The sequence below is a fragment of the Pseudonaja textilis genome, chromosome 14, assembly GCF_049901715.1.
Source record: "Pseudonaja textilis isolate UNSWEBS1 chromosome 14, rPseTex1.2, whole genome shotgun sequence".
NCBI classification, from domain to species: Eukaryota; Metazoa; Chordata; class Lepidosauria; order Squamata; family Elapidae; genus Pseudonaja; species Pseudonaja textilis.
Genome location: NC_142003.1, coordinates 12,728,014 through 12,740,711, shown reverse-complemented (window position 1 = coordinate 12,740,711; position 12,698 = coordinate 12,728,014). Strand labels below are relative to the sequence as shown.

General features: G+C 47.9%; 1 protein-coding gene across 6 annotated transcripts in view; it reads left to right on the top strand.

The window, feature by feature from the left end:
• ARHGAP17 (Rho GTPase activating protein 17) overlaps positions 1–12,465 on the top strand; it is a 69,783-nt gene extending 57,318 nt beyond the window's left edge. The window contains exons 16-22 of one of the 6 annotated variants that reach the window (XM_087912578.1): positions 1,828–1,981; positions 2,754–2,771; positions 4,774–5,019; positions 6,171–6,310; positions 7,429–8,025; positions 9,244–9,286; positions 11,590–12,465. In XM_087912578.1, coding sequence (XP_087768704.1) covers positions 1,828–1,981; positions 2,754–2,771; positions 4,774–5,019; positions 6,171–6,310; positions 7,429–8,025; positions 9,244–9,251 — 1,163 coding nt within the window. In that variant the 3' untranslated portion in view covers positions 9,252–9,286; positions 11,590–12,465. The remainder of the gene's footprint in view (positions 1–1,827; positions 1,982–2,753; positions 2,772–4,773; positions 5,020–6,170; positions 6,311–7,428; positions 8,026–9,243; positions 9,287–11,589) is intronic. The other 5 variants (XM_026704004.2, XM_087912577.1, XM_087912579.1 and 2 more) reach the window with 5 other exon arrangements.
• The last annotated feature ends 233 nt before the right edge of the window (positions 12,466–12,698 follow it).

The window sequence follows — 12,698 nt, the reverse complement described above, 5'->3', positions numbered from 1 at the left end:
TATATTACATTTTTAAAATCTAAAAATTGATATTAAACTATTAACAATATAAATATCAAGAGACATAATGAACATTATATAAAATGAAATTGTAAACTATAATGAATTCTGCCCATGCTGCTGAGAATAAATATGTATTTAATTTAGAAATATTTTGCATAGAGAAAAACCAAAAAATTATCAAAAACCACGAAATAATTTGCCATTTGAATCAAATTCAATGTCAGATTTACTTTTAAAATAAGCTTATTCTATATCTTTTCCTACAATTTGGTGAGCCATTTTTAGAAGGGATGAGACATCTTTTCTAAAAAAAGCCATAAAATATCCTCGCAGCAATTAGTACTATGTACAAAGCTAATCTGGCCTATTTTATGGGAATGTATAAAAAATGCTGCAGCTGAAAAGGATCACTTACTCATCTTTTAAGATTTACTTCATTCTGCTATGAATCATTTTCCAGAATTGTTGGGCTTTATAGCAATTGCCACTTGTAAAAGCAGGATCGAACCTGATCTTTATACTTTCAACAATTTTTAGAAAATGAATTATCCACTACGTGTATCATGATTGGGTTAATATACAAGTTATAGAATGTCTAATACCAATTTTCTCTTGTATAACATTTAAATTTAGTATTCTTCCATTGAGATTTTCGTTGTTGCATTTCTATTACTGTACCTAAATTCTCTTTAACTTGTTTTAGTTTCTGAGTCATGTGAGCTTGGAAACGTCTTAATATCTACACTCAGCTATTGGCTAATTCTCTAGAGACATTCATTCTACTGAAACATTGAACTTACAGCTTTTATTACAAGTTTTGGGTGCCACTCTAATTTTTTAACTTGCAGGTTGTGTTTGTTTTATTAATTTTTATGTCACTCATCACCACACGTACTTATATACCACCCCACAGTGCTTTACAGCCCTCTCTGAGTGGTTTACAAAGTCAGCCTCTTGCCCCCAGCAATCTGGGTCCTCATTTTACTGACCTGGGAAGGATGGCAAACTGAATCAACCTTAAACCGTTCAGGATCGAATCCCTGGCTGTGGGCAGAGTCGGCTTGCAATACTGTATTGTGCACTGTGCCACCAGGGCTGTAAGGTGACTGGGTGGCTTACAAGGTTTACAACAAGCAGGAAAATATAATTAAAACATTAAAACCAAACAGATTAAGATGTTAACTCTAAACTGGAACCAGAACTGAGAGACGAGCAGGACGAGATCTTCTTACTCTGTCAGCCACCTCCAACTATGAGCACCTTCCCACTCGTGGCCCCAGGTCAACCAGCAAAACAAGTTTTAATTCTTTCCGGAAGGCCCGAAGGGAGAGGGCAGTTCTCACCTCCAGTGGTAGATGGGGCCACAGCAGAAATGGCTCTCCTTGAACTCGCTGCTGGAGCTCCTTAGCAGCTGGGATCTGTAGCTGGTCTCTTCTGTGGTGGCACCAGTGGGACAGGCTTGTCCCATTGGGGAAAGACGGCTCCTCAGATACCCTGGATCCATGGCATGTGGGGCTTTAAGGTAACAGCGAACATCTTGAATTGGATCCCAGAAGCAAACCTGTAACTGATGCAGCTTGCACATCGTTATGTGTGCAGCACCAGTGACTCCGGGACTGTGCGTGCTGCTGCATTCCCATTGGGTTGTATTGCTTTGCCTGACTCTTTTAGTCTGAAAAGGGAAATAAAAACGAGCTTATCTTAATTCTTGTCTTGCAAGCAGAAGCCATAAGGTATTTTTGTCCTCTGAAATTTAAGTTCTTGGCCTGAAGGCGGTGTTCCTCTGAACCGCTTGGGTTTTAATGTTTATTGCTGAATTCGCAGAGCTGGACTTCAATGTGTCCGGAGCATTTGTGGGGCAGCCGGCCGTGAACTCCAACCACCTTCCTACAGGCAGTGACTATGATTCAGGGACCCTGGAGCGGAAAAGGCCGGTCAGCATGGCTGTGATGGAAGGGGAGCTCCTGAGAAAGGAAAGGTAAAAGGAGCGTTTCTTCCCTCCCCCCACCCTATTATTGTTGGTTTAGCACCATTTATTGCTGTTTAACTTAAGTTAAAGGTGTTCGAAGTTCTTTCAGAGATCCACAAACCTGGGTTGAATCTTGGCACATAAGAAACCAAAGATTTCTTTGTCTAATGAATGAAAACAAATCAGATTGTTATTAGGAAAGAGTCCTGTTGGCTCTTTCAGCCCCACTCCCACCCCCCCCACCCCCGAATGCTGCATAGTGAATGAAGTTTGAATTATGTCAGAAGTTGGCACTCATTTCTAAGTTAGTTGGCACTCACAACAGTCTTGTGCCTCTGAAAGTGATGACCTTCAAGCAGCCAATCGGAGAACTTCCATCCAAAGGGGTTCAGAGCTGGGATCTCCAACCCTGACAACCTTGAATTCTGGGAGTTGAAGTCCCCAAGTCTTAAAGTTGCCAGTGTTGGAGAGCCCCGTTTAGAGTATTAAAAACTATTGGTGATGCTCCTTTCAATCACCAAGCCTGGGAGGCACAAATGAATCCGCTTGAGTACCAAGGTCCCCGTATGACCCCAGCTCAGGGTGCCGGGCCCAAAGGCATCATTCCAGGGAACCTGGAAGCTTCTTTAAGAGGGCAGCTGCCACCAAAGGCATCTGACGGGCCTCCTTAAGGTGTTCTGCAGGCGGGCCTTGCGTGTGTGGACAGGCTTTCTGGAAGCCTCTGTCAGAGAGGGCCATGGCCAGCCAGCCCTGAGTGGTGCCTTTCCCCTCCTTACTGCAGCCTAAGGAAGATCCAAAGGTAACGTACGTGCTGTTCTTTCCTCCTCGCCGTGTTCCATGCATGATAGAAGCCCGTAGGAGATCTCACGCTGTGGAAGCAGTAGGAGCAGCTTCCCCTGGGGAGCGGGCATAGGGCCCACAAGAAGGGGTCCCTGCTGGCAGCCCTCACGATAAAGGGTCGCAGGCTCCTCGTCTCCTAGACCAAAGTTCGTTTGTCAGGCCAGCTGCCTTTCCAGAAATTCTACCATGTCTTTGGAACACCAAATTTCAGTCTGGAAATTTGCTGCGCCTTTAGTTTGAAGAGTGGTTGTTAGCACATGTTGTTTATCTGTGTGCTTTGGGCTTCCCTAAACGCTGTTGTATCCTGACTTCCAATGGGAGCCACTTGGCTTTTCCTTGCCTTACTAGCAGCTAGACCAGGGATCTCAAACTCCCAGCCCAGAGGCCACACCCGGTTGAAGTCCGGGGATCCTTAAGTTGCCATGGTTAAGAAGCACTGAGTTAGAGGCAAGGCCTGCAGCTGCTGGCTGGCACATCACGGATGCCGAATCTCCTGCACCCCCATCAAGGCCCTGCCTCTGCCACTACCTGCACAGGTATCCAGAACAAAAAGAGGTACCCTAGAACACAGTTGGCAAGACCTCTCCTGGGAGGTTCCTGGGGCGGGAAGTGAGCTGTGACTAGTTCTTTGAAATGCTGCCTGGGGTTTCAGTTGCCTTTTTCCTTGCCTCCTGGCCATACTCCACGCACAAACCCACCACTGCATAAGTGAGCCCCACCCCCCAACCTGAGCAGCCACTGGACAGCCCCACAGCTGTCTGCCTGCCAATTAGCCAAAATGAAATGCAGAGAAATGGCTGTAGGGGTGTGTGTGTGTGTGTGTGTGTGTGTGTGTGCGCACGCGCGTGTGTGTAATTATGTTTAGTGGCATATGTGACCCTCTTTCTTCATGAAAGATTTTTTAAAAAAATCAAGTATGCAAAATCTTCGATGCCAATTTGAGTTTGAGGTCCCTGAGCTAGACAAACATTTGTTCTACAAGATCTACGTTGGATTCATCAGTAACCTAGTTTTTATGTTTTTGTTTCTGCACATTAACAAGGGTTGTGTATATTCTGGACTTTTACAGTTTCCAACATCTAAAGCAAGAAAATGAATAATTAAGCCGCAGGTATTAATGCCGGATTGTTTACCCTGACCTATTTTAGATCATTTTGCTGCCAGTAAATCTGGGAAAGGCAAACAGATTCTACAGGCACCAAAGTCTGAGGTGCAGTTTATGCCTCCCTTGTGACTGAGGACAAGAAGCCCAACCGTTTCTTGGTGCCGAGGAAGCTGGATTGATTATTTATTAAACGTATCTGCTGCCCATTTCACTACTGAGTGACTCTTGGACGGCTTTCTGCTGTTGTTGTGGCTGCCATTGTGGTTGCTGTGATCGCCACTGAATACACACAGCCCTGCCATTAATATTTAAAGAAGTGCCGATGCATGTCTGTGACTTAACCGGGGATGTTCTCGGCTGGAGTGTCCCAGGCATTTGGACCACGGGGGGATGATACCAAAAACGCCCTGTAGGTGGCGCTGCCTGGCAGCCAATGAACTCTCCAAGATTTCCAGGGAAGGGAAATTTCCTTTTCAAACCACTGCAGAATTCCTGGGGCTTCTTAACGGGGATAAAGTGGGCACATAATAGTCGTCCCGAAGATACAATATGTTATATTATGTCTCTGTATCACTCTCACTCTCCATCTCTGACACACACCCACACCCCAAAATGGACGCTGAATGATCGATCTTGCTGGTCCTCAATGCCTGTCACAGTCCTCCTAGCTGAGCCAGAATGTGTTGCATTTTTCAAACTCTGGCTGGCACCGTTTGTGTGTTCCTTGCTGCTTCTCTGCATGGCGAGCAGCAGGGACTCGCCTTCCATCTCCCCAAGTAGTTACGTACACTGACTCTTTTTTGTGTTTATGTGTAGCCCGTCTGCATGGCGTGTTTACTCTCTCTCTCCTCTGTAGCTTTGGTGTCAAGGTTATGGACTTCCAGGCAAACCCCCGGAGAGTTGGCACTGTGAATAGAAAGCACACAGCCCCAGCTTTCCAGCCACCGCTTCCGCCCACGGAGGCTGGCCCGCTGGCCCTGGCCGTCACGGTGGAGCAGTACCCACAGGCCCCTGGGGCTGAGCCCGGCCTGGCGGGTGCTTCCTCTGCCTGCCTGCCTGGCTCAGCAGAGCATTCTCACAGCCAAGGCACGGAGGACAGCAGGTAAGAGGTGGGGGGGAGGGGGCTCAGAGAGGCAGGCTCAGCGTGGGCCACGGTCCTGCTCTTCTCTCCCTGTCGCCAGTCCCCAAAGCGTAAAGGAGATGCTTGGCAAGGCTGGCCTGCTTGGTTGCCCCACGGGAGCAGAACCATCGTGATCCTCCTGCCTTAAAGCAGGCAGAGTCGCCCTCCTGCTTCCCTCCCAAGGTGTTGCCCAGAGGTCAGGCCAGAGCCCGCCCAAGTCAGGGGGAATGCACAGCTGCACGGCAGAGCCCAGCTGAACCCAGCAAAGGTAGGGAACTTCCCTCCTTGCCTGACCTGGAGTGGTGGCAGCTTGCTCTTCTAACCCACTAGCTAGAACCTGTTTGTCTCGTCTTCGTAGGCTGTGCACCCTCCCAGTCAGTGTGCCAGAGTGTTACTGGGCTTCAGTTCTTCCTTCCACGGGGATAGGTGGGGAGGTTGGCCGGCGGTGCATGCACCTTCTGAGGAAGCTGGTTTTCTCCACTGGGGAAAGAGAGATCCGCTTCTCCACCAGTTTGTCTCTGGGCCCAACAGCCCCCTTGCTGGGCAACCTATGAGCATAACTTTGGGGAGAAGGTATGGAAGCAGCTGCTCAGAGAAGCCTCGCTATTCTGAACAAGCTCCCCAAAATAGGTTGAGCGAAGACCAGGGTGTAGGAATGGGCAAAGCAGGAAATGTTGGTTGTTAATATCAGTGCAAGGAGTGAGGTTCAGGGACTGGTGAGTAGCTGAAGAGACGCTTGTTTGGGTTTCTGGGGAATTGCAGTCTCTGGCACAGAACCTTCATGGCACATCTCAGAGGAACTAGAGGGACGTCGCTCTCGCATCTTTTAAGGTCCCTCTCCTAAATAACTCTGGGGTGGCCGCAGCTGGTACGGCTAACCTCGGTGCTCTGCTGCTTTAAGGACTTCAGAGTTTTTTTCCTAAGCTGTGGGGATTCTGTGGAGCCCAGACTGGTGGGTCAAGCAGGCCAGCAGTGGGCTAGGTGCCAAAATGGGGTCTGCCTGCACTTTGCACCTGTTTAATGCAAAAAAGGGCCCACATTTCATGAGGAGCCTTGGGGAGAAGCAGCGTCTGGCATCCCGCAGTAGCCTTTGATGCAGCTCTCTCTCTCTCTCTCTCTCTCTCTCCTTGCAGCTCTTCCAAGCCAAAGGACTCAACCACACCTCCACCCCCCAGAAACGGTGGACTTGCTCAGCCTCTCAGTAGTGCCAGCCAGTACTCGGTTGGGCAGCCCCAGAGCACCGCCGGGCCCAGCCCACACGCCCTCCGGCGAGGTTTGTCCTTCACGAGCTGCATTGGCACCCTGGTGGGCTTGGGGGCGGGGGAGGGGGGAGCCAAGACTAAAGCTGCCCGGTCTTTCCTGAGGAACAACTTTTCAATCAGAGTTTGCCCACTTTGGGTCAGTAGGGAGACTGGGGAGGAAGTTATTTCAACACTGGCCTTTTTTGCCCGCCCCGCCCAGTTTTGGTCACCTTGCAGGAGGGCCAGAGAGCATGTTTGCATGGCATTGGCTACTTTGGCTATTCACACCACCAGGAGAATGCAGAACTTGCTCCCAAATCAGATAGTTAAATTTGCCTGCTTTGGAGTCCGAAGTTGTGTGATGAACTCTTTGGGGAGATAAGATACATGGTAGGAGGAGCATAGCTGATAAGGGAAGCGAGAACGCCCTGCCTCAGCAGAAGAGTACGCAAAAAGATTTATGTGTTCATTTGGCAAAGGTATGTAAGCACCCATGTGTCATACACAGCACTCTGATGCAAAGTGAAAAACAACATGCACAAAAATACAACAAAATAACCCAATTCCCCTCCCTGGAACTGATGGAATGGGTGCCTTAGATTATGTACCCATTCAGACTAATTTTGGCTAGGGAGGCCTAGACAGGCTGGGCAGGCAGGGATGGTTCCACCTGGAGCCACAGAGGACAACAGGGGAGAAGCTCTGTTTTGCGGCTCTCTGCTACCGCATTCTGCTCTGAGAACAGTTTGGGTGTCCAAACTTTGCAGCTTTTAGTCTTGCGGACTTCAACTTCCAAAATTCCTCAGGTAGCCATGCTGGCTGGGAAACTGTGAGTTGAAGTTCACAAGTCTTAAAAGTAATTAAGTTTAAAGACCCCTCCTCTTAGAAAATGGAAGGCCTGCAGGCATTTTCCTAGGAGAGGACACGAAGCATCCCTCTCCCCAAAAGAGGCTGCCAGGCTGGGTCTTACGTGTTAATACAACCTCCAACCAGTTTCAGGATCCCCACGAAGCTTTGGTGTTTCTCAGACCGGGGCCAGAGCTGTTTTTCAGCCTGGGTGCCAGCATTTACGACAACCTATGAAGTAATCGGAGGTGTCATGCTCGACTATAATCTCAGCCATGTCTTTTCCTTTTGCTCTCTCTTTCAGCCGTCAAAAAGCCTGCACCAGCCCCTCCAAAGCCAGCAAACCCCCCTCCGGGACAGCCAGGGACCCCAAGTCCCACTCCAGCCCCCAAGCCCCCCACAAGGAGCCCTTCTCCTCCCAGCCAGCAGTCAAACCAAGGAAGCACTCAGCCTTCTGCTGCCCTGCCCCAGATTTCTGCCCCCCGGCGATACTCGAGTAGCCTCTCCCCAATACAGGCTCCCAGCCACCCGCCCCCGCAGCCCCCCACGCAGTCCGTAACACCACCTCCGCAGACCAAGGCTGGTGGCTTTGGACCCTCCCCGCCTGGCCCAGAGGGTGGGTCAGAGCCGCTGTCGCCCACCCCTCCGCATACCCCCACCCCGCCTGACACGCCCCCCCTGGAAAAGCACAGCACCACCTGCCCAGCCGCCCAGCCTTCGGCCCAGGACATTCCACCGGCTCAGTCGCCTCCTCCGTCTGGCACACTACCAAGGCCCCGGCCAGTGCCCAGACCTCGCAACCGTCCCACGGTGCCCCCTCCGCCTCACCCTCCTGCTCCTCATCTGTCTGCAAACGGCTCTCTGCTGGGTCCTCCGGCAACGGCGTCCCACATCGTGACCGGTAAGAACCCTCTTGGCTCCTCTCAGGCATGTCTTCGAGCCTGGGCTTTGATGGAGCAATGCTGTCCCCCAGTGGGGGCGGCCAAAGGAAGCCCCCCCGCTCCAAAGCAAGTCAGCTACAGCTGTCAGCCAGCCCTCTCTGGGGAGTTGCAGGGCTCAGTTTCTGTCCCTTGAGATTGGCAAAGTCCGTGGACGAGATGATAAAGGCAGATTAACTGGATTCCTAGCAGCAGCTAGTCTAGATAGGAGCATAGCGCATCATTTCGGAGAAGAAAGAGTGGACTATTGGAGCACATGTGGAATACCTCAGCCCATTTCAGTGTTCAGTCAAGGTTTTGGCTTCCTTTAACTGAAGAACAAAGGCCTCCTCAACAGTCGGACTTCAGCAATCCTAATTTTGTGTTCTGGGCTTTTGCCTGTCATCCTTTGCTAGTCCTCCTTCCTCCCCACCAACAATAGCAGTGCAGCCTTCCCTCCGATTTTACTCTGCCATTAAAATTCTTCTTCTTCACACTGAAGAACATTCCAGGATGTCAGATTTCCTTCCTGTGTTGTTATAGCGGCACAGCCAATGATCAGGAGGATCGCAGATCAGGAAAGGCAGGTTTTAGCCTTTTTTTTCTCTGTGGTTTCTTCTTTACTTGCTGCCCAGACCTGGGCTGGGGGCCTTTTCACGCAGGCTGTGTTCAGAAACATTGAGAAAAATCCCAGCGCTGTTTGTTAGATGATGGGAAGATTGGCTGAATTTTATCATACTCCGATTGTAAATGGCAGGTGGGGAATGCCCCTTTAATCTTTTGATATAAGCCCTGTCCCTTGCTAGCTAACGAAGTAATTTTCCTATTGGTGCAGTACATACGTGACCCGTTTATTACAGATTGCATCAATATTTGCAAGCTCTTTTTATTTCTTAATCTGGATTGGGCGCTTTTTAATAACGCTTAATGTTAATTTTAAGCAGCTTTTTAATAACGCTTAATGTTAATTTTAAGCAGCATATTAGGACAAACAAAGTCTTGACTTCTGGCAGAATGAAATAGCGCATGCCCATCTCTTAATTTTAACAGACTCTAACATATTGATCCACAGAATCCTTGCAGAATTGTAAGGGCCACTGGAACAAAGCAAGTTTCAGCTGCCAAAATAACCCTTTGAATCCTTTAGGTTGTAATATATCTGCAAATAATATTCTAATTGAGAATTTTATTAAATAATCTAGATGTTTGAGCTGCCTTATTCAATAGGAACTGAAATTGGAAATGGTAAGAGGAAATTGAGGCCTTCCGATTGGCCAGATATGTTGCAAATGTTGCCTAATCATGGATGCTGCTTTTGTTTCTTACTAACTGGTCACCGTAACCTGGCTTGCTTGCACCTGGACTAATCCTGCATGTGAAAGGAGTGATGCCTGTCCATTGTTTGTCATGTTGATCTCCATTTTATTGCATTCCCTGGATGTGTCCTGGTCTACTGCCCCTCCCCGATCCATATTTGTCAACCTTTCATCAGCAGACACTGGAATGAATTTCTGCTTTTCAAAATCTTCAGAGCTTCATAGCATGTCCAGATAGAAGTAAAAGGTGCACACAGAGAGGCACCTGTAAACTGTTCTTCCCTCCACTCTTGTGCTGAGGAATTTTCAGTCTGAGTTCTCTCCCACAAAAAGCTTAAGTGCAGCCTTGCCGGTCCATGCGAGTCCTGGCACTGGTTGCTGTTCCCTGATAGTGTAACAGGGCACCTCCGTTGCTGCACAGGGCTTAAACATGCAGGGTAAGAAGAATCTGAGAGAAAGGCCTCTTGAATGGATTGGAAGCTCAGGTGAATTCCTAATAAAATACAAACTCAGTGTGATCTTGGAATAAGCGGCCGTTGCCCCAAGCAAGTCGGTGTGCATTCTTTTGCCCTAATCGCAGTATTGCTAGCCAAGAGCTCTGGCAACTGTGACGTCTAATCTTTTATGTGTAGAGAGACTCAGCTCCAAATATTGCCTAATTTGCTGGAGGTGACCTTAACTTAGAAAGAAGATACAGCAGCCAAAGCATCTTTCTGGTGAAGAGCAGATTAGAGCCTTTATCGTCCCTCACCTGCAGACAGAAATCTTGCCAAACTAGAGCAACTACTTGCATCATATAAGACAATCTCAAGAACATCTAGGGAGGAGGTGCCTTGACCCTGTTCATCCCAACCAGACTATCTAAACATAGTCCCTGCCTCTTGGTCCTCTGGCCTGCAGCCTCTCCCTCCTGGGAATCCAGACAACATTCCACCCCATCAACAGAGGCTGAAAAGCAGGCAATTCGGTCGATCCCCAGCTCTGCCTCATGCCCCATTGTGCGCTAGTGGCAACCCTCATCCAGCCCATGGAACTTTGGGGGTCCTTAAAGCTCTTCCATTAAGAGTCAAGTGAGGGCCCGTCCAGTGCCCGTCTAAACTTTGCACGTGTGATTGTCAGGAACAGAACTTACTAGGGAGAGCCGTGACTGGATTTACATCTCCGATGGTGAAGACATGCACAAGAGCAAGTGCAACTCCATTTTGCAGTCATTCTGCGTTGAAAGGGAAAGGATACCTTTGCCTCATCGCACTGGGGCTGCACGCCTGTGGAAATGAAGTCCCACCTGCATGTCAGATGTCTTTTCACCTTTTCATTGAGGGAGGGGGGAGAAGAGGGTGGTCGCCAGTGTAAAAACAGTCTAGCTAATGTGTGCTCATGTTTCTTGGATTTTGAAAAGGGGACGAGAGCTAGGTAGCCAAGACAGGCAAGTCCCACTCTCCCAAATTGTTACAACATAATTGTTTGTGTTAATGGGTTCTCTGCCCACTTCCAGGTCCCATAGAGTTCTACTCTTTGCAGATCCACTAAAGCCCCAGGCCCAACCACCTTTGCCCAGAATGTGGCAAATTTAGACAAATGAACAAAATTCTGTTTTCATTGACCTGTTTCGTCAGATTATGCTTCCCTACTAAAGCAGTTTGTGCTTTTCCAGAATTACCTAAGTTTATACTAGTCGGGTCCTGACAGTTGGACTTCCAGCTTGTGACAAATTGGTTTCCACGAATGACGTAAAGAAACTTTGGGTGTCTGCAGTGGTGGGATTCAATTTTTTTTTACTACCGGTTCGGTGGGGGTGGCAGGGCAAGGATACTGTAAAATCTCCAGTCAGAGGTGGGATTTGCCAGTTCTCTGAACTACTCAACATTTCTGCTACTGGTTCTCCAGAACTGGTCAGAACCTGCTGAATGCCACCTCTGGGTGTCTGAGAATAAAGCTCTCTGTTTTCTGCTGCTCAAATTTGAAATTTTAAGGTGAAGGTATATCCTGTCACCTCTGAGAAGGTCAGGCTCCTTCCACAACAAAGTTTCTAGCCATTATGGCTCACACGATAAAAGGACATTGTTAGGGGATTCTGAAGTCAAGACGCTGAATTGTAATTCCAGCTCTCCTTTGAACTCAGTCCTTTTAGCCTCATAATGGCAACCGAGGGAGAGTCTTATGGATTAGCAGCAAGCCCTGAGTTACCTTTCAGCATTTGTACTGTGTGTGTTTGATGTCTTTTCTGTACAGATACCAGTTCCGAAGTCAAAGAGCAATCACGGAGCATCCCTGGCGTGGAACTTCCTGCCTCAGAATTGGTGACTTCGCCGAATCAGAATTCACACAACCACCTTGGGATTGATCTCGATCATGATACTGAAAGCACTGCTTTGTAAAAAAAGAATAAAATCACTCCAAAGCAGCCTTTTCTATCCCAATGAAAACCTAACCAGTCCAGGATTCACAGTGAGGAGCTTTAAAACAAAGAAGAAGACAAAGTAGGAATGGTACCACTGCCTGCCTCATGTCTTCTGAGAAGACATGTGATCGTTAAAAGGAGAGTTTAATGACCTGTATCCTGAGACCAAGCTGCCTAAGCTAACATTGGGTGTTCTGGCTGTTGCTAAACCTTATATGAGAAGCTTGATTGCTGCTGTTAACCAAGACGGCCCTTGCCAGAAAGTTCTGAGAAGAATCCAAAGCAATGCATGTGTAATGGAAATCATAACCCTTTCAAGACCTCTGTTGAGCTCTTCTTCTTTGCCCGTATCAAAGAGACGCATGCAAGAGACATGCTATCTCCGATACGCTGCAGACTTTGTTAAAAGTATGAACCAAAAAATTGCTACAGGTGCAGAAGATGACTGCTGGTTATCGGTCACTTTTCTAAATGGTGGATAGATGTATTCTTGTGCCTTGATGGACGACACTGTAGAAGGAAATGTACTGTCTCTCTAACCATTTCAGTGCTATTCTTTTTTAAAATATGGTTCTTTACCCCTTTTTTTTCATAGATATTTGTATTAACCCTTCTGCTCTGGTTTCTGTAACTTCCATAGGCAGCTGCTGTCTAGCTGAACTCTGGAAAATGTGTATTGCTATAAATGAGTTGAACTTTGAAAGTTATTTTGGATATCTTGTTGAGTTCATCTGCCGAGTAAAATTATTCTCTTTTTTTGTCACTGTTAAACCAATTTATTGTAATTTTCCTACCCCAGAACTGTATTTTTCCCCTAATTCACCAGTGAATGAAATTGCTTGGGAAGTGAAGCAGTGTCACCCCAGAAAAAAAGAAAAAGGGAATAATTTGGCAAGAACCTGGGAGATGCTCGGATGTATAGACCACCAAGAAGCATTTG